This window comes from Lacerta agilis, chromosome 12 (assembly GCF_009819535.1).
Source record: "Lacerta agilis isolate rLacAgi1 chromosome 12, rLacAgi1.pri, whole genome shotgun sequence".
Classification (NCBI taxonomy): Eukaryota; Metazoa; Chordata; class Lepidosauria; order Squamata; family Lacertidae; genus Lacerta; species Lacerta agilis.
In genome coordinates, this window is record NC_046323.1 from 31892495 (window position 1) to 31920071 (window position 27577).

General features: G+C 41.5%; 2 protein-coding genes across 3 annotated transcripts in view; one reads left to right on the forward strand and one right to left on the reverse strand.

Annotated features, from left to right (window-relative positions):
- Window positions 1–9187: 9187 nt before the first annotated feature.
- On the forward strand, window positions 9188–10580 carry LOC117055619 (protein FAM237B-like). The gene is made up of 2 exons (XM_033165264.1): window positions 9188–9682; window positions 10472–10580. Exons 1-2 carry the CDS (start codon window positions 9301–9303, stop codon window positions 10543–10545), a joined length of 456 nt encoding a protein of 151 aa, XP_033021155.1. The 5' UTR covers window positions 9188–9300; the 3' UTR covers window positions 10546–10580.
- A 1470-nt stretch (window positions 10581–12050) lies between these two features.
- Window positions 12051–27577, reverse strand: part of CFAP69 (cilia and flagella associated protein 69) — a 32231-nt gene continuing 16704 nt past the window's right edge. The window contains exons 15-23 of one of the 2 annotated variants that reach the window (XM_033165262.1): window positions 26882–27000; window positions 22379–22460; window positions 20359–20551; window positions 17017–17154; window positions 16564–16640; window positions 16057–16254; window positions 15660–15746; window positions 15053–15157; window positions 12051–12407 (exon numbers count right to left, since the gene is read on the reverse strand). In XM_033165262.1, coding sequence (XP_033021153.1) covers window positions 12231–12407; window positions 15053–15157; window positions 15660–15746; window positions 16057–16254; window positions 16564–16640; window positions 17017–17154; window positions 20359–20551; window positions 22379–22460; window positions 26882–27000 — 1176 coding nt within the window. In that variant the 3' untranslated portion in view covers window positions 12051–12230. The remainder of the gene's footprint in view (window positions 12408–15052; window positions 15158–15659; window positions 15747–16056; window positions 16255–16563; window positions 16641–17016; window positions 17155–20358; window positions 20552–22378; window positions 22461–26881; window positions 27001–27577) is intronic. The other variant, XM_033165263.1, reaches the window with a different exon arrangement.

The window sequence follows — 27577 nt, forward strand, 5'->3', positions numbered from 1 at the left end:
AGAGCTGATGCTGCAAATGGCGACGAGGGCGCCGCGCGCCGTGGAACATTTTGTGCCTCGCTCCAAAAGGGTTGCCTTTTAAAGGGGCCTGGCATGTTTATTTCGAGGGCTAGAATCCTTTTCGTCAGATTCGCGAAATAAAATTATTGAGTCGGCACACGTGCATTCCGAGCATGCGGGTTCGGGGAGCGGAGAATGAAAACATTATAGGAGCGTATCGAGAGCGCAGCGGAAGCTGGACCGAGGCAGATTCCATACCTCTCTCTGTAGGAATGAATCCTAAACGTCATAACGTGGCAGACGGGCCTTGCACACATAGAATTGCATAAAATATCCTGATTCGGCGGGGTGGGGAACACAAAATAAATTAGCTGGCTTTTCTTTACATATAATCCTCATCCTGGGAAGTTAAGACCTGAACCACCGCAAAGCAGAAGCACCCACTCTTAACTAGCGCGGCCGCTCCATGGGCAGCTGCCCCCCCCTTCAAGTAAAACAATGTTGTTTAGTCGTGTCTGACTCTTCTGACCCCATGGACAAGAGCACGCCAAGCACTCCTGTCTTCCACTGCCTCCCGCAGTTTGGTCAGACTCACGTTAGTAGCTTCGAGAACACTGTCCAACCATCTCGTCCTCTGTCGTCCCCTTCTTGTGCCTTCAATATTTTCCTCTTCTCTTCTCATGAGGTGGCCAAAGTATTGGAGCCTCGGCTTCAGGATCTGTCCTTCCAGTGAACATTAAGGACTTATTTCCTTCAGAATGGATAGGTTTGATCTTCTTGCAGTCCATGGGACTCTCAAGAGTCTCCTCCAGCACTACAATTCAAAAGCATCAATTATTCGGTGATCAGCCTTTTATGGTCGAGCTCTCACTTCCATACTTCACACAAAAAAATTCTTTACAACATTGGACTTTCCTTTCGCTTCAAGGCATATCCATAACTGAGCAACAAGGTTCTGCCCCATCTCCCAACAAAGTCCTGTCCCTCCCTGCCCCCCCCCCAAAAAAAATCCTGGCTAAGCTCATGAAAGTTTTTTTTTTTTTTTACAAAAATTTATTAGTTTTCCACACAGTAAAAGACAATACAACAAAACAAATACAACAACACATACAACAATCAAAACAGAATAGAAAACAAATACAAACCACCACTAGAACACCAGTATTTCTTTTTCTTGGTTAGGAAAAAAAAATCTTGTTTTAAATCTACACAGGGTGACTTCCCCTGTTTTCTCTCCTTTGGTTCCAATTCTAATTTACTTTAATAACTTCTCATCTCTAAAATTAAAATCATCCAAAATATCTAAACAGACTTCTTAATATTCATTTTTACTTCATAATACAACCTATTACTTCTTAACTCAAATCTTGCATCTTATTTTACTTAAACTGCTGCTGATAAACAATTCACATATCTCTTCACTAGTTCAAAATCTTAAATTCTTAACACACTGACTTCAGGGTACCATGGTGAGCCATCCTAATTATATTTTAAATATTCTCACCCTATCCCTCTTCTAACCATTTTTCTTTGCCATCTCGGGATCACCCCCCAGAGATTCCTCCATCTCCCTCCCACATCATTGTCCAGAATGTCCTCTTTTTCTTTAAAACCAAAGGTCCAGACGCAGTCCATAAACATCCTTGCAGGGAACTCCAGGGAGCACAAATCATCACCTTCCAGCATCTCCATTTCAGAATTCCAGTCATCTTCTGGTTGTAGTTTCACAAGTCTTTTTCCCTTCATTCCTGGGCTCTCACCCCAGAAATTGGATATAAATTGTGTTCTAACCCTGGGTCTCTCACACCAACAGGATTTTCCATCTTCTCGGAGTTGCATAGTCACTGTACTTTGTTTCTCAAAAAATTCCTCAAGTTCCCTAGCAAGGTTTTCTTCCAGTTTGGCAAAGTTCTCAAGAGTCTTTCCTGTAGCATATAACTTTTCCTCGACATCCTGCTTCAACAAATTTAATTTCTAGTTTAACAGTTCTAACTTCAAAAAAATAATCCTTTGTTCATGGGTCAGTCCCGAGTCTAAAGCCAGTTTGAAAGCGAAACCAAGCATGGTAGAAGTAGGCAGAGGGTATCAAGTTTCAGTACTTTTCCATCTTTAACCATAAATTTCAGCCGCCATTTTCCCCCGAGTCAGGGTGAAAAGATTATAATCCATCAACTTCAAAGAAGAAATATTCCCAATAATTTAGTTCCCCTAAAAGGGGTTTAGCCAGTCTCACTTGTCAAAAGTTCCATAGAAACTTTGTATCCGCTACTGCAGCAGCAGCTAGAAACAATGTTATTTTCTCCATTCAACAAAGGGAGGAACGGGCTTCCTTTTTAACATTCCTCCCGGAGTGCCAATTGTCAAAAAATTTAAATCCAATTAACTCCGTACTCACGGCCTACGGGTTTCTTCTTTTTTTCTTCCAGATCAGGTAGAACGACGCGCTCAGTGCGGGTGGCAGCCGCCGCTTCGCCACCCCGGTTGGGGCATACCTCCACAGCCCGGCGCCGTTGTCCCTTCACTCCCGCGCCCCTTTTACAAGGGGAACGGGAGAAGGGTTCAGCGCCATAGTGGGCTCGCTGGAGAGCCCGTGCCGCGGGACGCTCGACCCGCGGTTTGGCGGAGCCCGCTGTGCGGTAGCGGAGCTCCTACCCCCAGGGCAGGCCAGGGTCGTCTCGCTGCCGAAACGACCCTCAACCGCCCGCAATGGCGTCCTCGCCGGAAGTAAGCTCATGAAAGTTACCATGGTTGATGGTATAAAAGTCAGGGACACGTTTTCCCTGTCTTGTCTCCTGACACAGGTTGACTAAAGCAGTTTCTGAGCCAAAACCAGGACTAAACCTCAATTGGAATGGATTTACTACAATAGTGCCTGGATCTGGTCTGTGGCCATCTGCTCAAATATCTTGATCAAAAAGGGAAGATTGACACTGGCCAGTAATTATTTAAATTTTCCAAATCCCAACATGGCTTCTTAAGGGTGGTCTTACCACTGTCTCCTTTAAGCAGACAGAGATAGACCACCCCCTCTCACAAGGAGACAGTCATCACCTCCGTGGTCCAGCCAGCTGTCCCCTGCTAGTTTTTATCAGCCAAGAAGGGCAAGGCTCTAGAGCGCAAGTGGTCACCCTCACCTTCACTTTGTCTGCATCCTTGAGCCTTACTAACTGAAACTGATCCAACACAACAGGACTAGGCAGTGCTCTGGACACCTCTTGAGATTATTCTGCTGTAACAGTAAAAGGTACAGGAAGCAGGTGGTGCTGTGGTCTGATCCATTGAGCCTCTTGGGCTTGCTGATCAGAAGGTCAGCAGTTAGAATCCGTGCAACGGAGTGAGCTTCTGTCCCAGCTTCTGCCAACCTAGCAGTTCAAAAGCGTCATACCCCATAGTTGCTTTTGACTGGACTTAACCAAGGGTCCTTTACCTTTGCCTTTCTGTAACAGTGGAGTCAGTTCCCATCAGCCCTAGCCAACATGGCCAGCAGTCAGGGATGAAGTAGTTGAGAACACATATGAACTAGCATATGAATTAGCATCACAGAGGTATAAACTAAACTAAAGGTAAACTGAAATATAGATTTGTCCTGAATCACAGAGATGGTGTAACAGGAAATCGGAAAAAGAGAAGGAAATGAGTTTTTAAAGCCTGTTTGCTGAGATAGCTAGGAGATAGGTTTTATAAGCATCTAAATCAATGAAATCGAATCATTCTTCCCATCTGGGGGCACTGAGAAAAAGGAAGTTGTTTGGTATATGCTGGAGGCTCTTTACATGATTAGCCCACTTTGAGTTGTGCTCTGTGACATGTTTTTTGTTCACCATAAGGATGCCAATTTCCTGCCCTAGTCCCCTCCTTTTCTACAACAATGATTCTGTTATAATGACTTTAGAAATAGATATGTGGTTTCTTGTTAAGATGCAATGAGGTGGTCACTCAAGCAAATAATCTTTACTCGCATGAAAAGCCAGTGCAACGTTTGTTGCCCCCAGCACCTTTCTCCATCTGCTGAGGAAAAGGCAATGGTCGATTCTCTTAATTTCACTAGAAGAGTCAATTAACAACTACAATGTACATACTGAACCAAATGCAATACTGGTGTTCAAAAATGCTACCCACCAAACAGAAATTAAATTTTGCTTCAGAAATGGTTAGCAAGTGCTTCTAATTCCTGACCATTCCTTTGGTATAAAACGGAACAAAAGAGTGCTCTGAAAAAAATACCATACTCGCATTCAGTGCTTCTTTTCTGGGGGTATGACCCCTAAACATTTTGTGAATCTTTTTACTTTTATCCATTTACTGTTTATTTTTCCCAATTTGAACTATAAAATGGTGATTTTCTTGAGTCAAAATGAGAGTACCCCTAAACATTTTTAAAGAAAAAAAACACTGCTCACATTCATACCACACCATTGAGGAAATGAATCGGAGTATTGCCACTTGTCGAATAAGTCTATAGGAAATATAAGCAAGAGTAGTGACTTTACTCTGTAGTGAGTAGAAAATAATATCCAATAATATCCAAGAAGCTCCAAGATTGCAAGATTGGTGGTGGGGAGAAAGGTGCCCTCTTACCCACTTCAGGCGGCAAGATAGCATGGACTGGCCCTGTAGACAAGTCCTTCCCAGGGTCCCCCTGCCATCTTTACTTAGCAGTAGATGGGTGGTGATCAGAAAGAGGACCTTTTCAGTCATGATGCCTTGAGTATGGAATGTTCTCTCCAGGGAAGCCAACCTGGTGCCATCTTTTGGCACCAAGTAAATTAAAACAACCAGGCATTTCAGCACATTTCATCTAGTTTGTTTCTAGTGTTTTGTTAGCTTTGAATGATCTTAGTGGTTTCTGAGCTTCTCTGACTCTGTATTTATTCCTTTTAATGTTCCTATTATCTTATGTTTATTTTATTGTTTTTATTATTTTATTTTTTAAAAAATTATTGTTTTATTTTTTAAAAATTGTACCCCGCCCGCAGAGTCTTGTTATTATTCACTGGCTAAATAAACAAAACAAGTATTTTTTTAATGTCCTGTTGCTGTTTGTATTTAAACAGTTGTATTTTTAGCAGTGATTCTATTGCTGTTCATTATACTTTTGTTAGGCAATTTCATTTGGCAGAACTACATCATCTTTTAAATAAAGTGCCTTCCTTATTTTGGGAAATGAATGTTCTCTAACAAATTTGTGACTTCAATATTTGTTAGTTTTAATCAAGATGTAATCGGCTGGCTTCTAGGAGAAGCACTTTTAGACTGCAGTTCTCCACACACTTAACCTGGGAGTGAGTTCCACTACAGGGCCCAGTTGAACTTCATGTCCAATAATCACCCATAGGATTGGGGGTGTAAAGCTGCAATCCTAAACCCACTTTGCAAGGAAGTGAGCCCCATTGAACTAAGTGGGACTTACTTCTGAGTAAACATCAAGAGGCTTTATCTGCAAATCTCTTCCTAGGACAACTACCCCAGCTGTTATTGGATAAGGATGTACACAGGAATAGGGATGTATTGATAAGATAAGGGAACAAGGATGCAGATTGCAGCAGATTGTGTACCTGATTGACTCAGAGCAGATGATGTGGACAGAGGCGGGCTTGTGTGATTTATAGCCCCTCTCCTCTCCTTTTTCACTTAATGGAGTGGATGCTACTGCCAGTGTCTTCCTCTGCTATATAATCCCAATACAGCAGCAACTATTACCTCGCTAGCAACAGAAAGCAGTTTCAGACTTCTGGTCTTTGGGAACCCCCTCCATCCACCCCTCTGTGTCCAAGTGGTCAGTCAACACAGACTGCTTTCTGTCACTGAATATTTGCACCCAAGAAGGCTATATTTAAGTAAGTATGATTTTTCACTTTGCTCCTTAAAAACAAATGTTGAAAAGGTCTCATTAGCTGAACAGGGAGGAGCCAGATTCCAAAACTTCTAGCCCAAGGCTATACACGCTTACTCAGAAGTAAGACCCACTGTGTTCATTGGAGATTGCTCCCTTGTAAAGGCTGCAATGCTAATCCTACCTACCTGGGAGTATGCCCCTTTGAATTCAGCACTACTCACTTCTGTGTAGATGTGTCATAGAATTGCTGTGTGTTAGTTGCTTTTGCTGTTTGATAGGCAATGATAGCAGCTACAAAAATGAGACTGGTTGGAGTTTTCATGTTGTTATTATTGCAAGTGCTTTTTGTAACAACTGAATTATAAGAGGGGAAGGAAGATATATGTTTCCAGTATATTGATCACAGTAATCAATATTCCCTGAGGATACAAGTAGGAATAATCAGGGGGGGGGACTTTATTGTGCTTCTAAGTTCCAGAGAAAATAAAGTATCAATCAGTAAAATCTATAATGCAGCTGTTAAAAAAAAGCATTGTTTATTGATCATTTAGATTTGGTATCAGTGATAGTTTTTTACTTTCTCCTGTGTATCACTTTCTACAGGTGCTATCTACACTGTAAGAAAGTTTTACATTCAAAAAGTTTTAAACTCCTTGCCTTTTTACTTGTCCAAGGAACTGTATATTAGAGCCAGTGTAATGTTGTGGTTAAGAGTATGAGCTCTTATATGAGTATGAGTTTCTATAAACTTCTGGCTGCTTTTAAATAATTCCCTCCTGTCGTGGTTGGTTGGGCGCCTAGAATCCAAAGTATTTTATTTATTTAAGATTTTAATCATTAACACTTATATGCTGTTTTTGGGCTAACCTTTAGGTTCTCTCAAACTCTTCTGTCTTCACATCAACTTTGTGAGGTAGTCTGCTGGTCTGAGGAAAAAGTACCTGACCCAAGTTTACTCAGTGTGCATCATGACTGAATGGAGGCTTGAACCCTCCCAGTTCTAGCCCTTTATGCTAACCATTATACCAACTGTTCCCAAACTCTCCCTGCCCAAGACCACTTAATGATTTTTCTTCTTGTTGCTTAGAAGTGGTGATTGCTTAGGACCTTCCCCTATCTTGCTGCCAGCCATAGCTTTATTCTCCTCAGGAAGGCAGAACCTCTGTCTGCCATCACTAACTCCGTCTCGCTCACCTTCCAGGCAGACTTCTAGGTTCTAAGAACAAAACAGCAGCCATTGTGCCTGCCATTCCTCTCACACACCCCTTTCTTCATACACATGTAGTTATGCCACTTTGCAGACTCACAAGACCACTAGTGGTCCATGGGCAACACTTTGGGAACCCCTGACTTAAATCATACCGATCTCAACAAACTCAAGTGTAGCATATATAGTTCTTTTCTTGGGTCATTTTATTCCCACAACAGCCTTGTGAGGTAGGTTAGGTGACTGTTCTGATGCCACCCAATGCATTTCTTGACAGGGTGGGAGTGGGCATTAGGAGCCAGGTTCTTTTGTCCCAAGTCAAGTGCACACAAAAAATTATGTCGTGGCAGCCATCTTAACTAACCACAGAATAGGCCTGCCTGAGGCCTCCATGAGCGTAGTCAGAATTTCTGTTGGGGGTGGCAGAACCTCAGTAACCTATGCATTTTTATTGATTTGGGTGAGGGAGCTGCCCCTCCTTGCCCCCCCCCAATGCCTGCCTGGATGCAACCCTATTATTACAAATGTTGCTCGCCATCCCCGATCTCTGCCAAGCGGTAGCAAGATTCCAGAGGGTTCCAGGCGCTCACCCAGGGTGCAAACTGAAGCACAGTTTAATACATATGGCTTACTGTACTTACACCTGGAGTCTTAAATGAAGGGGGTGCAGAGCATTATACCCCAAGAAGAAGAAGAAGAAGAAGAAGAAGAAGAAGAAGAAGAAGAAGAAGAAGAAGAAGAAGAAGATTTATACCCTGCCCATCTGACTAGGTTTCCCCAGCCACTCTGTGCTGCTTACAGCATGTCTAAAAACATAAAACATCAAGTGTTAAAAACCTTTTGAAACAGGGCTGCCTTCTAAAAGTTGTGTAATTATTTATCTCCTTGACATCTGAAGGGAAGGTGTGCCAAAGGGAGGGTGCCACTACCAAGAAGGCTCTCTGCCTGGTTCCCTGTAACTTGGCTTCTCGCGGTGAGGGAACCTGCAGACAACCCTCGGAGGAGGACCTCAGTGTCTGGGCTGAGCGGACACTGTCTCTCACTGCCCCTCTCACCGCTTCAGCAAGCTTGGGTCAAAAGCAATAGTCAGTCATGGCTCTCAGGGCAGCCTCCTCCAGCCTGCGCTAATATGGTTCTACCTTTGTTCTCTTCTTTCCCAGAACGCCTCCAGATTTCAAAAAGGGCAATTTTTCCTATGACATCATGTGCCCCCATCACTTTGGCAACCTGCCAATTCTCCTTCCTCTGTCCACTCCTCAGAGAGTGGGGGGGGGGGGGAGGACAGCTCTTTTGCATTGCTAATGGACCTTAATGGCTCAGTGCCATTATTCCTTCATGGTTCTGCACTTAGCTAACCCAGAAATTTCCTGCCTGGCACAGTTCTGCAGCTTGTATTTCCCCTCACGCCCCCAAATATTATCTAAATACTAGCATTTATTAATTTATACCATTCACTAACAGACTCTGGAGCCCTCAATCTATGACACTATATAAACAGTGGGACTTTTGAAAACAGGCTGAGGCCGTGTGGCTACAACTGAAGTCACTCTTACTCATGATGTTGATCGGAACCACACCGAGTGGTTCGAGTGCAATTTAATTGTTTTGCAGCAGAGTGTATTTAAATAGCACAGTGTTCCAGTACTTTAACCTAAAAAAAGATGTGTTCAACCGACTTCTGAGAGGCAGTCACATAGGAAGGTGCCTTATAACGAGCGGCACAATTTGTCCACATTGCTCATGAGTAGAATGCATCCTTTTATTTAAAATGCATCTCTGGGTTATTTATGGGGCATAGGAATTCGTTCTTTTTTTTCCTTCCCAAAATATAGTCCGGCCCACCACATGCTCTGAGGGACGGTGGACCAGCCCACGGCTGAAAAAGGTTGCTGACTCCTGCTATACATGCTTCCTGGCTTGGCCTACCTTGCCTCTGCCTTCCCTCAGAGGAAACAGGCCTTCAGCCGCTCCAGGGAAGGTGGGGTAGGAGCTGCCCCAACATTTCTCTCAGGCCTTTTCTTTTCTTTTCTTTTTATCTGCAAGAGCAACATATTTTAACTACAGTAGTTACTGGCCCCACCTCACATGTGACAGCACATACTTGTCTTCTTGCTCCTGTTGGAGCCACAGGCCAGTTGGATGAAGTCAGAACTAACATCCTTTTTCGTGACAGTATGTTTCAAAGTTGTAAAGCCAAAGACTGTAGGGGGAGTGAAGTCATAATTGTTTGTATTGTTTTCAGATACCTCTGTGCAGCATGGAATTTGTATGCAGCAGAAAGTGGCATCTCCAAATGGGTTGTCTCTTGATGGTGAATTTAGTTTTTGGCAACCTGGAATATCAAAAAGAAGCCCTTGCTGGCCTGGGAGAGATTGATCATCATTGTTGGGAAATCTCCTCTCGTAGGCTGGTGGAAGTGAAGAAACTCAGGGTATCAAGCACAGTTACTGCTTTCTGGGAATTCATGATGTTCCTAAAAGAGTCGTCTAAACCCAAGCATAATGACATCTTCAACAGTTTAGCTCAGAACTTCTGGGATATGTATGTAGACTGCGTTCTCTCAAGGTCTCACGGAATGGGCAGGAGACAATTAGTATCTGCAAATAATACTTTTACACATGGACAGAAAGCATCAGAAGGTAATTGTGTTATACTTGTTAATAAAACACCAGATGCGTGAAGTGTTATACCTGCCATGAAACTGATAACGCAGGCTGTAGTCCATGAATTATTAACCAAAATAAATTTGTTACATCTTTAAGGTGCCAGAGGAGTCTGTGCTGTTAATACTGAAAGGCTGCTGTTTCTAGATTAAGGCTATAATCCCATATCCCAAGTTTCCTAAGCGTATGTCCTGCTGAATTAAATGGGAATGAATTTTGAGTATAGACACATGTAGGATTGTGCTGTAAGGTTGTGCACTCTTTCCTGGGACTATGCCCCATTGAACAGAACAGGACTTACTTCTGAGTAAACATGAACTGGATTGCTCTCATGAAATCATCACTTATGTGTTTTGCCCCCATTTCTTTCAACTATTAAGCATTTAATCTATCATTTATTTTTTACATTTAGATACTACCTTTTCCTCCAATGAGCTCAAGGTTCTCCGTTCCCTATTTCATCTTCACAACAACCCTGTGAGGTAGGTAAGGCTGAGAAATGGTGACTGGCTCATGGTCACCGAGTGGGCTTCATGGCTATGAATCCTGGTTTCCCAAGGTCATAGTCAAACACTAAAACCATTACACAACACTGGCTCTCTGTGTTACAGTAGCCTACCTCATCCATGTCCTACTCTGCAATTCTCCAATTTTCATAGAAATAGAACCACATATTTCACAGATGACAACCAGGAAAAAACAAGAAAGAAAAAATGGCAACAAGGACTATCTGTACTTCTAATTGGCTCTTTCCTTCCTCTGCAGGCTTCACAAACCTCAGCTGTAGAGCAAAGAGGCAAATCTACAGAGGAGACCTCACCCAGATGATTCCACACTGAATGAGGCTTTCAAAAAGCACCTATTTTACTGTAGATATTTCTGAGAACTTTTCTTTTGCGATCTTTTTCTGTGTTCTGATTTGCTAAGCACATTCCAATCATTGTCAACATGGTCTTTTCTCCAATGCAAATGCTGTATGTACAGTGGTACCTCAGGTTACAGACGCTTCAGGTTACAGACTCCGCTAACCCAGAAATAGTACCTCAGGTTAAGAATTTTGCTTCAGGATGAGTGGGAGGCCCCATTAGCTAAAGTGGTGCTTCATGTTAAGAACAGTTTCAGGTTAAGAACAGACCTCCACAACGAATTAAATTCTTAACCCGAGGTACCACTGTATTTTGAATAATTTCCTGTGCTCTCTCAGGTAAATCTATGCATTTAATACTAGCACACGTGTCCTTTTTTGGGAGAAAGGTTTCTCTCATTTTTAAAAGTTCAGAATGCAATGAAAACTAAATATATTTTTATATGCTAATGAATCATGGTCCTGCAGCAACAAGCATATTTTATACAGCATCTTATAAATGGTAATTTCATTTTAAAGACATACAAGGGGGGAATGTAAACCCAAGGAAATTATGCTTTATGTAATTTTCTGTGCAATCCCTTAAAGACTGGATTTGATCACTTATGTTGGTTATCATAAAATATCTTTTCTATGCTGTGTAGACTATTGGAATGGTGCTCTTATTCAATTCAATATCCTTCAGACTTGTAATAATCTCCCTAATATGCCAAAATACAGTCTTCTCAATCTCTAGTTCCTTTGTCCACTGAACTTTCTCCTGCTCATGGAAAAGAACAGGGAAGCTCCTGCATATTCTTCACATGCAGCGTTTGGAGACACTTGGCAGCAATACTCTGCATTATAAAACAATGTATTAGAAGTGGGACCCGTAACAAAACCTTGCAGCGTGGAATGTCCCTGTTCAGTGTTCCAGTCAGGCCTCCTTCGATGATACTCCATCCCATTCCCCTTCTTCCCCCTTTTGCTTCCCAAAATACATTCCAGATGCACTGCTCACTGAGCATGTTCAAGTCCACCATGGAGATGGGCCTTTTCTATGAAATATTGCATTGAAAGAAGCCTATTGAAAACGTGGTGCTATTTGCAGTGCTTTGGGTGATTTTTGCCATTGCTTTCTCCAAATTATTCTTGTTGATTTTCGCTCTAAAATATGTGTCTGGCAGGGAACTAAGATGCACGTAATGTATGAATCAGTCTCTGCCTGTTTATTAAAAGTTTAAAGTATTTGCCTATAATACGTCAGTATTCCAGGATTTCTCCTACTCACCTCATTTTGAAGCAATTACTGGATTATGACAGTGATTGCTAATGCCACATTCACTTTATATCCTGAGTGGCTGTTCTCTTCCCCTTGTGCTTCAAATCCTTGTCAGTGTAAATGTCATGATAACACACATGGCTATATGCATTTATGTTAGTGCAAAAGGACAGGAAAAAGCAAACTAAATCAACTCGGCAATAATTAGACATAATCTATATTTGTAACATACTGAATTTATTTGTTAGCATCATGATCTCCAGATTATTTCTAAAGCAATATATATCTAAAAATAACTGTGCACTTAACCGGTGTGATACAAATAGGTGATTAAAATTTGTATATAAATTAACAACAACAAAAAACAGGGAGCTGCCTAGAACAGCACTAGACAAGGTTTATTTTACAGATACTGAATCTTTCTTGAATGAATCCACAACTTTAACTGTTTTGATCCTCTTTAAGGCTCCACCACGAATGGAGAGCTTTTTGACTGCAAGATCTGTTTCAGCTAGTGGCCCTCCAGTCAATTCAGCAGGTGTACTTTCAACAGTTACTAAGCGACCAGATGCAACCTGGAAAAACAAAACACACTGCTCAGTATTCTGACAAAATAAAACAAGAGCTCTGTTTTAAAACAAATCCTTGGAAAGGAGACATTCTGAAACTCTCTTCTTTTAAAGCATATTTTGAAAGAAAATGTAAAAATTATTAGTTGATTTGTAATTTACTTTTCTCATTCATGCTTTTATGATTTGTTTTTCAAGAATGCATTCTGAAACATACACTTTTCTCTAACACATAAGTTATTGAAGAGGCTGCTTGATACCACAGAGCTTACACTTACATGATAGAGCCATAGATTAACTATGGTGGTGAACTGATGTTTTGTTTGAAAAAGTGTTTCAATATGAAGGATGAATATTATTGCATGCCACCCCCAATCTCCGAGCGGTGCGAGATTTCAGGGGTTCCAGGTGCTTACCCAGGGTTTGTGTTTCCTTTGGGAATGAGGCACAGCAGAGACTGTGGTGTCTTTATGAAAAACAGTTTACTTACACAGTGGAACCTCTACTTACATACGCCTCATCTCGTGGATATTCCAAGTTGTGTCCATAGCAAATCCGGAAGTAAACACCGGATTTGCCATGATTTGCACATACGCGGAAGCGGCTTCTGCCATCTGAATGTGCGCAGAAGAGGCTGCCACCACCTGTGCATGCACAGAAGTGCGCTACTGCCGAATGCGCACGCGCACAAGACGCCTCTTCTAGCGCCCTGTTTTGACCAGTGGACGGACCTCCGGAACGGATTATGTCCATAAGCAGAGGTTCCACTGTATATACAACCTGAGCCTACGATGGAAGGGTTCACAGCATCAACATCCCCAAAGTGCCTTGGTTCCCCCATAGCCACAGCCTTGGAGTCAACAGAAATTGAACATTGCTCTCAAACATTTCTCTGACCCCCTCTCCAGGTTGCTGCTTTACTTCTAGGTCACATCAGTGCAATTCAACTCTAAACCCAGGTTTTATATAACAACAACAACAATTTATTTGTACCCCGCACATCTGGCTGGGTCCCCCCAGCCACTCTGGGCGGCCTCCAACAGATATTGAAATACATTAAAATATCACAGGTTAAAAACTTCCCTAAACAGGTTTTGACCTTATAACTATCTAGAACATGCATAATCAAAAACCAATTAATAAAACACAATTACAATTTAACCTTAGACTAGTACGGTAACTGCTTATTCCTTTCATGCAAGCTTCCAGTTCATCAGGACCTATTCAAGCCTTCCTCCTGTGGGAATACACTCCGTGGGTGTCTTTGCACCCGCGATTATTTGTATCTGGTTAATGTCAATTATGTGCACTATTTAACGTATACTTCCGAGTAAAAGCGAAAGTGAAAGCAGAACTCAGTAGGCGTCTTGCCACTGAGATCCCTCCGCTTAGACTTTTTGGCTCCAAAAGTTTAAACTTGTTAATGGTCAGTTAATCTGCTTCCCGCCCTTTTCAAGGGCAGCAACAGTGTTCTGATTGGTAAAAGTATTGATCATGACGTTGCTTGTTCGTTGTCAATAAAAGGCTGCGGCTCCCCGTGTAGGAGGTCAGTTATGTAGATAGTCAGGATTGACCAGTCATTCAGGTAGTCGGGGTTTTGGGAACGGGTTGGTTGGGTTGGAAGCCCGTGCAGGAGGTAGAGAGGTTAGCTTGAGGAAGAATTGGCGGTAAAGGTTTAGCTAGCTTTAGCTTTAGTAAAGGTTAGTATTGCGGAAGAATTGGCGGTAAAGAGTCAGCTAGCTTAGATAGTCTTAGAACAGTCGAGGCATAGAAAGAATCAATAGCCCATGCGGGTTAGCCAAAGCCATCAAAAGAAACAATGGTTGTCTGTCTTTATTTCGTCTTAATTTAATTTTTTGTAGTTTACTAGCGCTCTTGCTTGGCCGTAGTTTTGGCCACCTTTTATTTGGGTATATTACTTGAGGAAACAACTTAGGAGGTTGCAAGTGCTTGCAGGTACATCTACGAGGCACTTTTTCATCCGAACTACTCATGCACCCTTCAGATTCAGCCTGGCGGACAACGGCGCGGTGTGAGTTAAGCTCCGGAATTACCGGCTGTCCCGTTCGCAGGCTTGGCCGGTGCCCGTGCAAGGACGCACGTGAGACGCTGGCCGCAGATCCCCAGCAACTGGTATCCCGTGTGCAGTTGACTTTGTCCTGCACACGGGAGGCTCCAGCAAAGAATCCCCGCATCCTCCTTCTCCTTGGTACACACTCCTTGTTACAGTTCTGGATCCCAAAGCAGCTTACCCAGTCCCCAATCCTTGGCATACCCAAGATAATGGGTTTTCAACATGTTTAAGCCAGGATGCAGGCCTCAGTACAAAAGCTGCATTATCCAAAGGCCTTGCTCATCCTTTCCCTTGGACTACTGCAGCACAAGGTGTTTTTCAAACACACAAAAAGTTTTCTGAACAATTGCTAAAAATCATTAAACAGCAAGATAGCCTGGCTTATATTTTCAACACTTTCTGGATTCAGGGGTTAGAAGGATCTTGCATACAGCCTACTTCCCCACCCCTGACTCATAACAATATAGTGGAATACTTGCTCTGCTGGAAAGAAAACAAACATTTTGCATTCTTAGAATTTTCAACCTTAGATAATACTTTTGAAATTCATATTTAAGATTTGTAAGCATTTACTTACAGTTGTATTTAGACCTTTAATGTCAGTTGGATGGAATGTTGCATTGTACGGTTTTACCTTTGTTCTAGAATTTTCTATGGATTTTTCCTGAATCCTTTTCGCTTTCTATAAAATTTTCAAAAAGGGATGAGGGATAAATGACATGGCAAACTCAAATATCTCTTTTTACTGTCTTTTGAATTTTTAGCCTTAACACATTAAGAGGCTTACTATACAAATAGGGATGTTTCAGACTGTGTATCTTTCCAAGTATGGTGATGCAATCCACCCTGAGTAAAAGTAATATGAAGATCTAGCAATTAGCTAAGTATACAAACAAGTACATTGTACATAAATGCCCCTTCCTTACAAATGACTGAACAACCTCACACTGCCCAAAGAGAAACTGAAGGAATTACTTTGAACATATTTAAGACATCAGTTGGCACATCTCCTGCTTGTACAAGCCTTCCTATTCTTAAAATTCAAGTTTAATCTATTTATTCTGAAAATATAAATTATACAAAATAGAAAAAGAGGATCCACAATAAATATCTATTTAATAGCTTAAAATAAATATTAATTGGAGCTAAAATATTCCCAAATTCAGTATTCACAATATCCTTACCTTTAAAGTCTCATAATTTGATGTCCGGGCCAAGAAACTTTCCCAGGACTTACTGACCATTTCCTTCTGCTTATGGAGGGATTGAATCTAGAGCATGAAAGAAATTAAGGAGGAAATTAAAACCTCTCATTCTTCAAAAGTGTCCTTAGTGGCATAGTTCAGATATGGAATCCTATTTTGTGCACTGTAGGCACCAATATCACTACACCCTACAATTTGTTTGCAATTAGCTCCCTCCCCAAAAGTGGAGATGGTATTCCGAGTATAGACTCCGTAGGAAAGAAAACAACTTCTTAGTTTTTAAAGAAAAAGCACTTCTTATAAATAGGTGTTATAAGAAAGGGAGTTTATTTCTTTTAAAAAATGGTTCCCTCTCACATGATGCTTCTTTGCTTACCTTGGCATAACTTTTTTCTTCTTCTCGAAGTTCCTGGTATTGTTGGCTTTCTAGCATTTCAGTCTGAAGCGAAATAACCATCTTTCCAACGTTTTCAAATGCTTCGGTAATAACCTGCAGTGCTTCATGGTCAGGAGTTACGGGTTTGATGTTTTCTTTTTTAAGTTCTGCATATATCTCACTCCAGATTTCACCTACCTTTATTAATGAAAGGGGCGCTTTTAAAAAGCTACGTAATTTATCAATACCAAGGACAGCTAACTCTTTTCCGGCAAAGACCCAGAAACAGCCACATTTGCCTCTCTGTCCAAGTATCTATTTTTATTAATGAAGTTTAAAGAGCAAGTCAAGTGTAATCACAGGCAAAAGTCTGACATTTTAAATTCTAACAATGTGTCTTGCATTGTGGCTGCAAAGGAGTACATGTGTAGTGATTCAGATTCTTAACTGTACTAGCTCTAACAAACAAAAACAAAAATAACAAATCACATATTAAACAATGCTTACCTTGAAGTCAAGATATCTACGTATGATAGCAAGTGTAACAAAATCCTTGGCAGAGAGGCCAGGCAAATTTTCAAAGCCTAAAGTAAAGCATTAATAATTACTTTTAGAGAAATCTTATCTCTGTATTGAGATTTACACTGTCAAAAGACAATTTCAAAGTGGACACATTAGCAAAACTATGTGATCTTGCCAAGAATATTGGAAGCTCCTGGCTTAGACAGCCATAATAGCTGGTTGACAAGAAGATACAGGATTTTTCTTTTCCTAGTTCTGCAGGTGCAGATGCAGATGAACTTGCCAAACTTGTCTGTAACTGATTATTCATTCTTCTGTTTATGCATGGTGTCTTTGGTTAAAGAACATAAATTGTTTTACTGTTTTATATCCACCTTAGAAATTAAAATATATGGAAGGGGTATTGTAAAATGCAGGAAATAAGTTCATGGCCTTTACCTAATTTACATATTATACAATAAATCTTTGCTCGCATATTTTCAGCCACATCCATAACAGCAATAGTGGGACAACTGGCAGGCATTGGAATAACTTCTTGCTTTCTTTGGAACTTGCCAGCCAATGGCTTCTTTGTATCTGCAGAGGGAAAATTTCAGTGTTAGGTTCCACTCATCATCAGATATTCAGTATACTTTCACTGAAAGAGTGTACCGTATTTTTCCGTGTGTAAGACGAGATTTTTTCTTATGAAATAATGTGAAAAATGGGGGGTCTGTTGGCATTCCATTCCCCCGCTGTGCATATATGTGGGATTGTTTCATCACATGTCTGTATTTACATTCCAACTCTGTTGGGAGTCATGGGAGCAGAAGTTGTTTTTACACTGTTCTGTTCTGTTGTATTTTTGTTTTCCCTTCTCTCCAAGGCAAAAGAGAGAGAGAAGCCATGTTTTTCCTTTGTCCTGATTTGTATATAATAAAGTAGCTTAGTACTCACACCTCGAGCCTAGCTCTGCTGTTGTTGACTCTGCTAAGTCAATGTGTGCTCACGTCCCAAGACATGAGTCATGGAATCAAGTTGGGGAAGAAGATTGATGGATCTCCCGAGTGGCACGCAGAAGGGAGAGACAGGCTGGCACATATATGTCATTTGCCTGGGGGCCTGTCCTGCCTCCCGGTGACCCTCCAACAGGGTCATCTTATACATGGTGCAGAGGTGGGACGGGGGATTGGCTGCTGCTGCGAGCAGATTTTCTGTGGCAATTGGGCACGTGATTGGTGGCTGTGGCAAGGGCTGTTGTAGATTGGCTGTTGCTGTGGCAAGCGGGCAGCCGATTGGTGGGTGTGGTGACGTGCATGATTGTCGGTGCGGTGGGTGAGTGATTTTTGCAAAAAAAAAAAAAAACCTGCAAAAAGCTCAACAACTCTGGGTAATCCTCCCCCCAAAAGCTCAACAGCTCTTGGCAATCTCCCCCCATTTCCTTAATTCTGTGTCCCCAAAAATAGGGGGCGTCTTATACATGGGGGCGTGTTAAACACGAAAAAATATGGTACTCTGTTATATGTCATTTAGGTATTATCTATTAAAATGTATAGAGACATTCCAAAAACATTTTGTGTGTGTGTGTGTGTGTGTGTGTGTGTGTGTGTGTGTGTATATATATATATATATATATATATATATATATATATATATATATATATCAGTCTCCAATGACCTTCATTCCAAGGAAACCAAACCCTAGGTAAGTGCTGGAAACCCCTGGAGTCTTTCACAGCTCAGATACAGGGGTAGCATACAACTTCAGGTGTATGACAATGTCTTTCTTATTCCAATATACATTTTATGCTACTGTTTGGGTTTATGTTCAGTTTTATGGTGAATTTTTATTGTTTTATCCTCTGTATGGTTTATTTTTATGTATGCTGTTTAGAAATGTGAACGCTTAAGTGATATATAAATACCACAGACAAACAACAAAGTATTTCATATATAAGAGCCTCTATTCCTCAGAATTATTACCTCCTGGCCTGGCCTGCTTGACTTGACTGAGCCAAGCATTTTTAAAAATACAAAACTTATTGAAGAAATTCTTACAACTCTCCACATTTCTTCACAACAGCCCAAAAGCAACAATTGTTTGTAATAACTGGTTTTCAGACTACTCCATCCCTATTATGATGAGGGTGTCTATGTATATTTCTGTGAGTCAAAACTTGGCAATGGTGTTTGTTTTAATTTATGAATTATATTGATGGCTTTCTGAGATGAATACTGGACTTCAAATCTAACATCATTAATTTGGTTGGAGAATAAGAACAGAAAACACTGGTTTGTAAAAAAAAAAAAAAAGGAAGAAGAAAACACTGGTTTGGAAATAATGTTTACTATACTCTTTACTGACTTTATTACATTGTTTCACTTTTACTTATACAAAATGTTATTTTCTAAGAAACTGATTATGTTTAGGGAAAATGAATTTAGTTTTTAAATAAGGTGCATAAAGAGTGGTATTGAGTGAAACAGATTTACCAAGCAAAGCTACCTCAATCAATCAATCAATCAATCAATCAATCAAACTAATAATAGATGCTCTGTGCAGCTGAAGGAACAAATGCAATCTAGTGGTAAAACTAGTAACAGAATAATGTATTTTCAGTCATGACTGAACTGGGGCTCTGTTCTGTGTGACCAACGTATTTATTTATTTTGACCTCATCATATCTACAGCAATTAGCACAGGCCAAACACCTGTCCTTTTGAGATAATAGGATGTGCATCTTGACATAAGTATACCCATTTAAGTGTTTATACTAGAAGTAGCACCCAATCACAAAAGTATACCATTTTCCATCAGGGAGGAGAAAGCAATTACCAGTAATCACCCATTCCTCTATGTTGCTGCTACAATCAATTTGGCATGCAGCTCCCTGCATTTTTCTAGCAATGCCCCCTTCTCGACTGGATAACAACACTGGACTACACTGCAGGGTTGCCATGTACTATTGTGTCTCACAACACCACTCAGCAATATTAGCATAGCGGTATTGGGCTACTTAGCAGGACTGATGTTACCCATGCTTTCTCAACAACAATACCCCTTCCCCTTGTAATGCAGATGTACAAATTTTATTTATATTTGCATTTGCAAATTTTAAAAACAAGGGTTTTTAAGCATTAATTTCTACATAAGATACAAATTAACTAATTTCTTTGCGCTTTTTTTTTTTTTTTTTGCTTCTGAGTAAACATTCTTCTGTCTTATCATAGCTATGCTAAATCATGAATTTCAAAATTATTTTACCTGGGCAACAACCCCCTTCTCTACCAGGGAAAGTAAAAACAAACTTCAGAATGAACCAGAAAGCCCCTTCATCATAATGAAAAAAATACTTTCTTCATTGTCCCAATCTAGAACAAATTATGGGGTGATACACACACCAACACAGAGACGTACCTAGGGGTTGGCAAAACCGGCCCCTTCTGGGTGTGTGTGCAAAAACTGTGGTGTTGCTTGGTGCCCCTGGGCTGCCAGACACTGGGCGGCCTGTTCTGTGGCCACTAATTCCACAAGTAATTGTGAAAATTAGTGCCTGCCCATTTTGCTTCGTAGTTTTTGTTCCACAAAGGCTAGAGGTTTATTTTTATTTTTTTAATGAAAGCTCAGAGTCTAGAAACCCTGTCAGCTCTGAGTTTGGCACAGCTGTACCCCCCTTATCCTGCTCTCCATGTTCCTGTATATAATCATGCTTAGAAAAATTCAGCTCTTCTTAAAACTTCAGTAATTCTCTTAAATTTACAACTACTATGATATAAAATACTCAGCAATCTAATACTTACCAACAATTCTCCCAACTTCGTCATGTTTCACTCCCATCTGAATCTCTTCTTCTCTCCATAACTTTATTAATAAATTGGCTGCTGTTTGGTCTTTTTTCCCTCGCCAGGTATTGATATGAGAAGCAGTTTTAGAGTTGTCACAAAATTCAACTAATATCCCAAGTATTAGATTGCAAACATTCTTTTGATTTAACTTTGCAGAAGAAAAACAAGGACAGGATTTTAAATCAAATCCCTAACAAATTTTGCCTTCACAATTATTATATATAAAAAAACTTTGAGAATTAAAACCCTGATCTAGTGGCCCAATGAATACACAGGCATTCAATTGGACAGATGGATTTCTCTCACAAACTTCAATGTCAGTGAATACACTGAATGAATAGGAATTCATGCAAAGCTGGGTTGTGAAAGGAATAAGGCATCTCTTAGTTACATACGGTATGTACAGGAGATCCACAGAGCTTTGAACTGGGGCTCAGTTGTTAACACTAACTACCTATTTTTCCATTATAAAACTTGTAGATGCAGGAAGCAAATATTTTAGAGGGCAGACTTTGCTGAAGTGTACAATGTATTAGGATGGACAGAAAAATGTCTGCGCAATACTTGTTAAAAGTTGTATGAAATTATTAGGCTTTCTTCTCCAGTTCTGGGGATGTGATATTTTGAATGGAATCTGATTATCAGGTGCAGAATTTTAAATCCTGAAAATCTTTGTCCCCAGTTTATTTTTTTTAAATTTTAAAATATTTTATTATTTTCACATTAAACAACAAAAACACAATACATACACAAATACACAATAAAGAAAACATAATAAACACATCAAACAAAAACAACAAAGAATAAAAGAAAACTTATACATACCTACATAAACAGGAACAATAAACTATCATTATTTAATTCTAGTTTCTATCTTCTTTGAGGGGGGACTTCCCCCGCTCCCTCAACTGCGTTCAATATCAATATACTTTAGTAACTTTGTATCTTTTTTCTTAACATTAACCACTCTTCTTAATAGTCTTTAAGACATTAATAATCTAATATAGTTCATTACTTTGTCCCCAGTTTAAATAAGTGAAATGCAAGTTTCTGCTTTTCTCATTTTAGAAATATGTTTGAAAATGCAATCACTACAAAAGGTCTGTTCAAACACTCTGCATTTGTACTCCACATTGTGTTTATACTTGTTCTACCGGTACTTTAAGGCTTCCATGTTCCTCCACCTGTGTAATCCTGCATTTTAGAGTGTGAGCCTGTAGGCAGGTCCTTCTTTTTTATCTAAGTACAGTGCCTACTTTATTGTACATACTTTACAGATGACAGTACCCTTGATTTGTATCTCTTTTACCTAATTCCAACACACTCCTTTCCCCAAAAAACCATGTTTTCCAAACCTAAGTAAAGTAGGTGTTTCAGAATAAAGTACACAAACTGAAAATGTTTGTGCAAAATATGAGTATTTTAAGTTCTACTGATTTACTTCACTTCAGAGCATGTATTTCTTGCAGCAGATTTACTGTTTCCATAATTCGCATTATTTTGGTGCAGAGTATGAACAGACCCTAATGCTGTGCAATTTGTCATTCCCAAGGCAGATGGATGCCAACAATTCCCCAAGAAGGTCTGTTTCCTGAGGCAGTGCTTCCTAGTTGCTGTGCATGTACAGTGAAGACTTTCTTCCTGTTTTGCTTCTTTGTAAATAAAACTGCACCCATTTTCCATCTGTAACTACAGACTGCAAGGCACCACCTCTGTTGAGGGAATAACACATTTTCATTTTCAGAGCAAAGAGTCATACTTGGCACATGGAAAAATTGTGTGTGTACATTTAGAGTCTTTATTATAGCAGTGTAGATTGTGGTTGCATGAGCATCACAGACAGACATCAAGTATAGTCTGACAGGGAGGACAACAATGGACTATAGCTGAAACCTGACACCTCAGCAAGAGTCAATTACACAATGTGTGTATTTAATATTTTACTACAAGTGGTTTTCCAATAAATAGTACTCACAACAAGCAAATCCAGGAGAGTGAAGAGGCCTTCTCTTTCAATAAAATAGTCCTCTAAAATAGTACAGCCCATGACACAGCACCTTAAATGAAAATAATTTCAGTTCATTTAATCTCTTGCTCACTCTCAGAACACACATGGGATTTACACTAACACACTGAAAATGGGAAACTATCAAATTTGGATGCTTCTATTTTATTACATTAATTTGAATGTAATGAATGTCTCAATTGATTTTCAATTATAAAAGGATATATGATACAAATTTCAAAACAGATGAAAAAACTTTGATCAAAAGTGTTCATCTTGCGATAACATAAAAAAGACAACTCCTACCCCACCCTGTTAAAGATCAACACCAAATGCAGGTTTGGGCATAGTTTAATCATACCCTATAACCCCAATTGGGGGTTATCATACCCTATAACCCCAGGTGGCGCTGTGGGTTAAACCACAGAGCCTAGGGCTTGCTGATCAGAAGGTCAGCGGTTTGAATCCCTGCCACGGGGTGAGCTCCCGTTGCTCGGTCCCAGCTCCTGCCCACCTAGCAGTTCGAAAGCACATCAAAGTGCAAGTAGATAAATAGGGACCGCTCCAGCGGGAAGGTAAACGGTGTTTCCGTGCGCTGCTCTGGTTCGCCAGAAGCGGCTTTGTCATGCTGGCCACATGACCCAGAAGCTGTCTGCGGACAAACACCGGCTCCCTCGGCCTATAGAGCGAGATGAGCGCCGCAACCCCAGAGTCGGACACAACTGGACCTGATGGTCAGGGGTCCCTTTACCCTTTACCTATAACCCCAATTAAGACCCAAATGTTAGGGCGAACAGAAACATCTTTGTCCGGCACTTAAAAATGGGTAATGATGGTGCCATGTGTCTCTCTCTGGGGAGAGCATTCAGCCACCACTGAAAAGGTCCGTTCTCATGTTGCCACCTTCCACACCTCCCTCATAAAGACTCAGTTGATGAATGCAGGGTTCATGTAGGTTCATATGGGGAAAGGTGGTCCCATGGTTGTGTTGGGAGATTCATTCCCCTGTGTGCAGTCATGGGTTTATTGTTTATCACATGACTGGGTATGTGTTTTGATTCCACATAGTGGGAAGTGGGAAGTGACGGAAGACAGGATGTTTTGTCTTACTGTGTTCCCAGAAGTGGGACTTTTGTCCATTGTTCTTTTTTTTGCTGTCTGATGGGAGGGAGCCATGTTGAAGTGCTCCGTCTGTGTATATATGTAATGAAGTAGGTTAGCCAACATGCTGGTTGCTGTGGTCTGTTACGCAACTGCACAAACCTCTGTGGATGCCTAAGAGTGTGTTGATGTACTCCCACACCAATCACTGAAATGTCCGGGGGCTGAGGAAGGCTAAGAAGCTCCTGAATGATCATCCAGGAAACAGGGAACATGCCAGTCAGGCATGTGTCTCTGCCAGGGTCCTACTTGTGAGTAGAGGCCGTTTCTTGACATCGGTTATGGGCCCAGGGATTGGGGCCACAGGCCCAGTGCCAGCAGAGGAGAGGCCGGTTGTTTTTGACCCGGTTGAAGTCTCCTGGAACTGGCAGTGTGCAGCATGAAGCCTTTTCTGAGATGGGTGAAGACCGTGGGTACACTGTCTGCCTGAAATCGGAAGTAGGCACACTGGAATGTTTGTGTAGAGCTGCCAAGAAGCTCGCACACAGAAGCTAAGATTTATGACTGCTTCTGAGAGATTCCTAGCTCTAAATAATCTCTGGGAGAGATTGAGCAGGAATGGATTTCCCTAGGTTTGCATGGAAGGACCTGGGAGAAGAGAAGTCCCATCCCCTGAAATTGGAAATGGGGGAGATAGCTGCCTTCTGAGAAAGAGAAGAGCAGTTATAATGCAGCAGGACTTTGCCACGGTGTTCTCGAAGCTACGAACATGAGTCTGACCAAATTGCAGGAGGCAGTGGAAGACAGGAGTGCCTGGTGTGCTCTGGTCAATGGGGTCACGAAGAGTCAACAACACCAAGCCTTGATTTATGTGTACTACGAAAGGGAGGACTTTTTCCTGATGCCTCTGGAGCATTTTCCTGTGAGCAGGCTGAAAGCGGCGAAAGCGAAAGTTAGCTTCATGCGGCGGCAAGGCTGTGTGCCATGACTGTTGTAGCTGTTTTGATTTATTAGCTACAAGGGGAAGGAGGCGTTTATCCCTCCGACACTGCAAGAAGCTACAGGCATAGACTTTAAGAAGACAGAGGATTCTTCTGAGTTGTTCCCTATGAGTTTGGGATGTGGGGGAGCTGTGTTTTGTTCCTGAAGCTGCTGTGCCACAGAGGCCAACAGCCACAGAGTGTGTTCAGCAGGAATTTGGAGCTGCGTCACACCGTGAACTTTCCAAGATAGTGAAAGGCTATCTAGGATGCCAGAAAAGTTCGGAGGGCTGGACTTTGCTCTTTCTGACACCCACTTGAGGTGAGAGGCAAGGTTCCTGAAGCCAAAAGCCCCAGTTGTGTTTGGAGGCCTGTTTTGGAGGAAGATGGAACTGTTTCCTGTTCTCAGAACAGAAGGGGAGCTGACTTGTGACTTCATCCCAATCATCACTGCAACCTGCAGGTGGCACTGCTGAGGTTGAGGCAGTGGAAAGTTTGTCCTGTGAGGTTTGGACTGAGTCCAGAGGTTAGGACAACAGCTGCATTGTGTCAAGAGCACCGGCAGCAAGAAGTAGAGTTTCAGGAAGGGTACTGAAAAGCTATAACGTTGTGTTGTTTAACGTGTTTTTCATTCCAGGTCGGATTCGCAGTGTGCTGATGGATTTCCAGCCAATGCAGCGTGCTTGTTCTTTTCAGGCTGTAAACAGAACACTACCATCCAGGAAAAGAATGGAAGTGACATTGCGAATGGCTTGTTCTTAACCATGTTGTGTTGTGATGTAAACATGGGGGGGGGGAAGGTTAGAGATGACATATGATGTTTTTGTCTGATAACCATGTTTTCCATGCAGGTTGTAAGCATGAAGCTCCCAGATTGCTGATGTCTGACGCAAGGATGGTTAGGTGTACCAGTGTTCAGGAAATGGTGAGAAGGGAAGGCAAGATGGGTATCTCACAGAGGTACTCTCTTGGTAATGGAGTTGGTGATGTTGACAGTGACAAAGCAAACCCGGAAAAAGCCAAGATGCCAGTGATTGGATCTGACATGTGGGTTCCAAAGTCGCAGAGCAAAATGCTCGGCAAACATAGTTTGCAAGGTTTGTCCCTGGATAGGGATGGTGACAAGGTAAACAAGGAAAAAGCCAGGATGCCAATGGATGGGTCTGACATGTGGGTTGAGACGTCATGAGGTAGGAAGCATAAATTATTTCTGTGGTATGATGGCATGTAGAGAGTACTAAGGCCTCATACCGAGCTGATTTTACTCACAAGAGATGTTGAGTGCAGTGCAGAATGGGGAGGAAATCTGTGTGTTTTCCTAGGCAACCCCATTGCTGGAGACTTGGGTAGTAAGTCTGTTGCTGTTATAAACAGCAGATGCACTGAGGTGAGTTCCACTGATACAGTGGAGGAGATGCATCAGGTGCGCAGCTCAGGTGGAGGTACAAAGGGTGAAAGGCTCACCAGGTATGTTCAGGAGTTTGCTAACACAGCTGTTGCAGATTTCGCTGTGGTTAGTGGCTTGACACAGGTCTTGAAACCCAGAGTCTTGAAAGGGGTACAGGGTTTGTCCACGAGGGACGGGGAACCACGCCCAAAGGCTGTAAGGGTAGATACTGTTTCCTTGGAGAAGGAAGCTGGACCATGTCCAGAGGCCGTGTGTGACAACACTGATTCCTCAGAGAGGAATGAGGCTAGGGTTTGAGTCCCAGCAAAGCCAGGTGTGTGTTTTTCTGATAGTCAGAAGGGTTATGACACCAAGACTAGTCAGAAGTGCAAGATGGCAATGCCCAAGGAAACAGGGAACATGCCAGTCGGGCATGTGTCTCTGCCAGGGTCCTACTTGGGAGTAGAGGCCATTTCCTGACAGGTTGATTGTACCAAAAGCTGCTGAGAGCTTAGGGAGAATTAACAGGGTCACACTCCTGCATCTCTCTCCCAACAGAGGTCATCATATAGGGTGACCAAAGCAATTGCCACACTGTATAAATACCGGACCCAAACCCCAAATGTAATGGATTAAAAAGTACACAGAACTTTACTGCTACATTTTGAAGGCAGCCTCACTGGGGTACTATGTGGTTTTATTTTCAAATATATGTCTTCCTTTATAGGCAACTTACTTGAATTTTTTTTTTACATTTTCAGTATACTCTTGACTGACAGATAAACAAAGATAATCCAATAGATAAAAAAAATGCATAAAAAGAAAAATGTAGTAGTCATTGCCAATTCATTAGCATTTCAACTCACAGAAACCAAAGATATTCAGAGAGTGTGAAGTGTGCAGTTAGAAAGGAGACATAATCTTGTGGCACTGTGCATTTATATTACTCTTGCGATGCTGAAAATCCTCTTTACAGAAGGTCACAGTAAAAATAGCTGAACATACCATAAGCAGTCCAGAGCAGTAAAAAGCAGACAATTATGACCCAATCCACTATAGAATTTCTTTGAATCCATCTTCATAAAAGGAATAAGTGTATCTACTCCTTCCCATCCAAAGAGTTCCTGTTTGATATATATCAAAGCCATTTTAATCTAGAAAAAACTGTACACATTCATAATAATTTACACTACACTTAATAATTATTATAACCATCACATTTATTCTCTGTAGTTTTCTATGATGGAGAGACCCAGAGGCAAGCCATCTGTTATCATATGAAAGGCAGCCTACTTCTGCCAGTTTAGAATCCTCACTCAAGCATCCTGACGCTACAGAGGAAAGGAAGACTGAAGAGGCATCACTTTTTTACCCTCTTAGGGAACAGAGGGTTCCAGTAAGATTAATTCTTGCCAAATGGAATAAGATGTATCCATGCTGTTGGCTAAGCCTTTGGATCTTCCAGTATTACCACAAGCAACTGGTTTTCAAAGTCCTTTCCAGTCCAAACTGCTAGGGAAGGTTAACTACTTGTAACATTTTAATATTTAAACAGGCAGGGGCGTCGTAGGGTGGGGGCGGTGGGGGCGGGCCGCCCCTGGTGCCGCCCCTAGGCGGGTGTGTGCAGTGCTGCTGCTCCCGGGGTGACGGAGGGAGCGGCGGCGCGTCCCACCACTCCCATGCGCCGCCGCTCCCTCCGTC

Bases quoted from the DNA above. Each gene is read 5' to 3' on its own strand.
- LOC117055619 (XM_033165264.1), top strand. From the start codon at position 9,301: ATGGAATTTGTATGCAGCAGAAAGTGGCATCTCCAAATGGGTTGTCTC. The intron at 9,683-10,471 runs GTAATTGTGTTA...CTTCCTCTGCAG, and splicing joins TGGACAGAAAGCATCAGAAG to GCTTCACAAACCTCAGCTGT.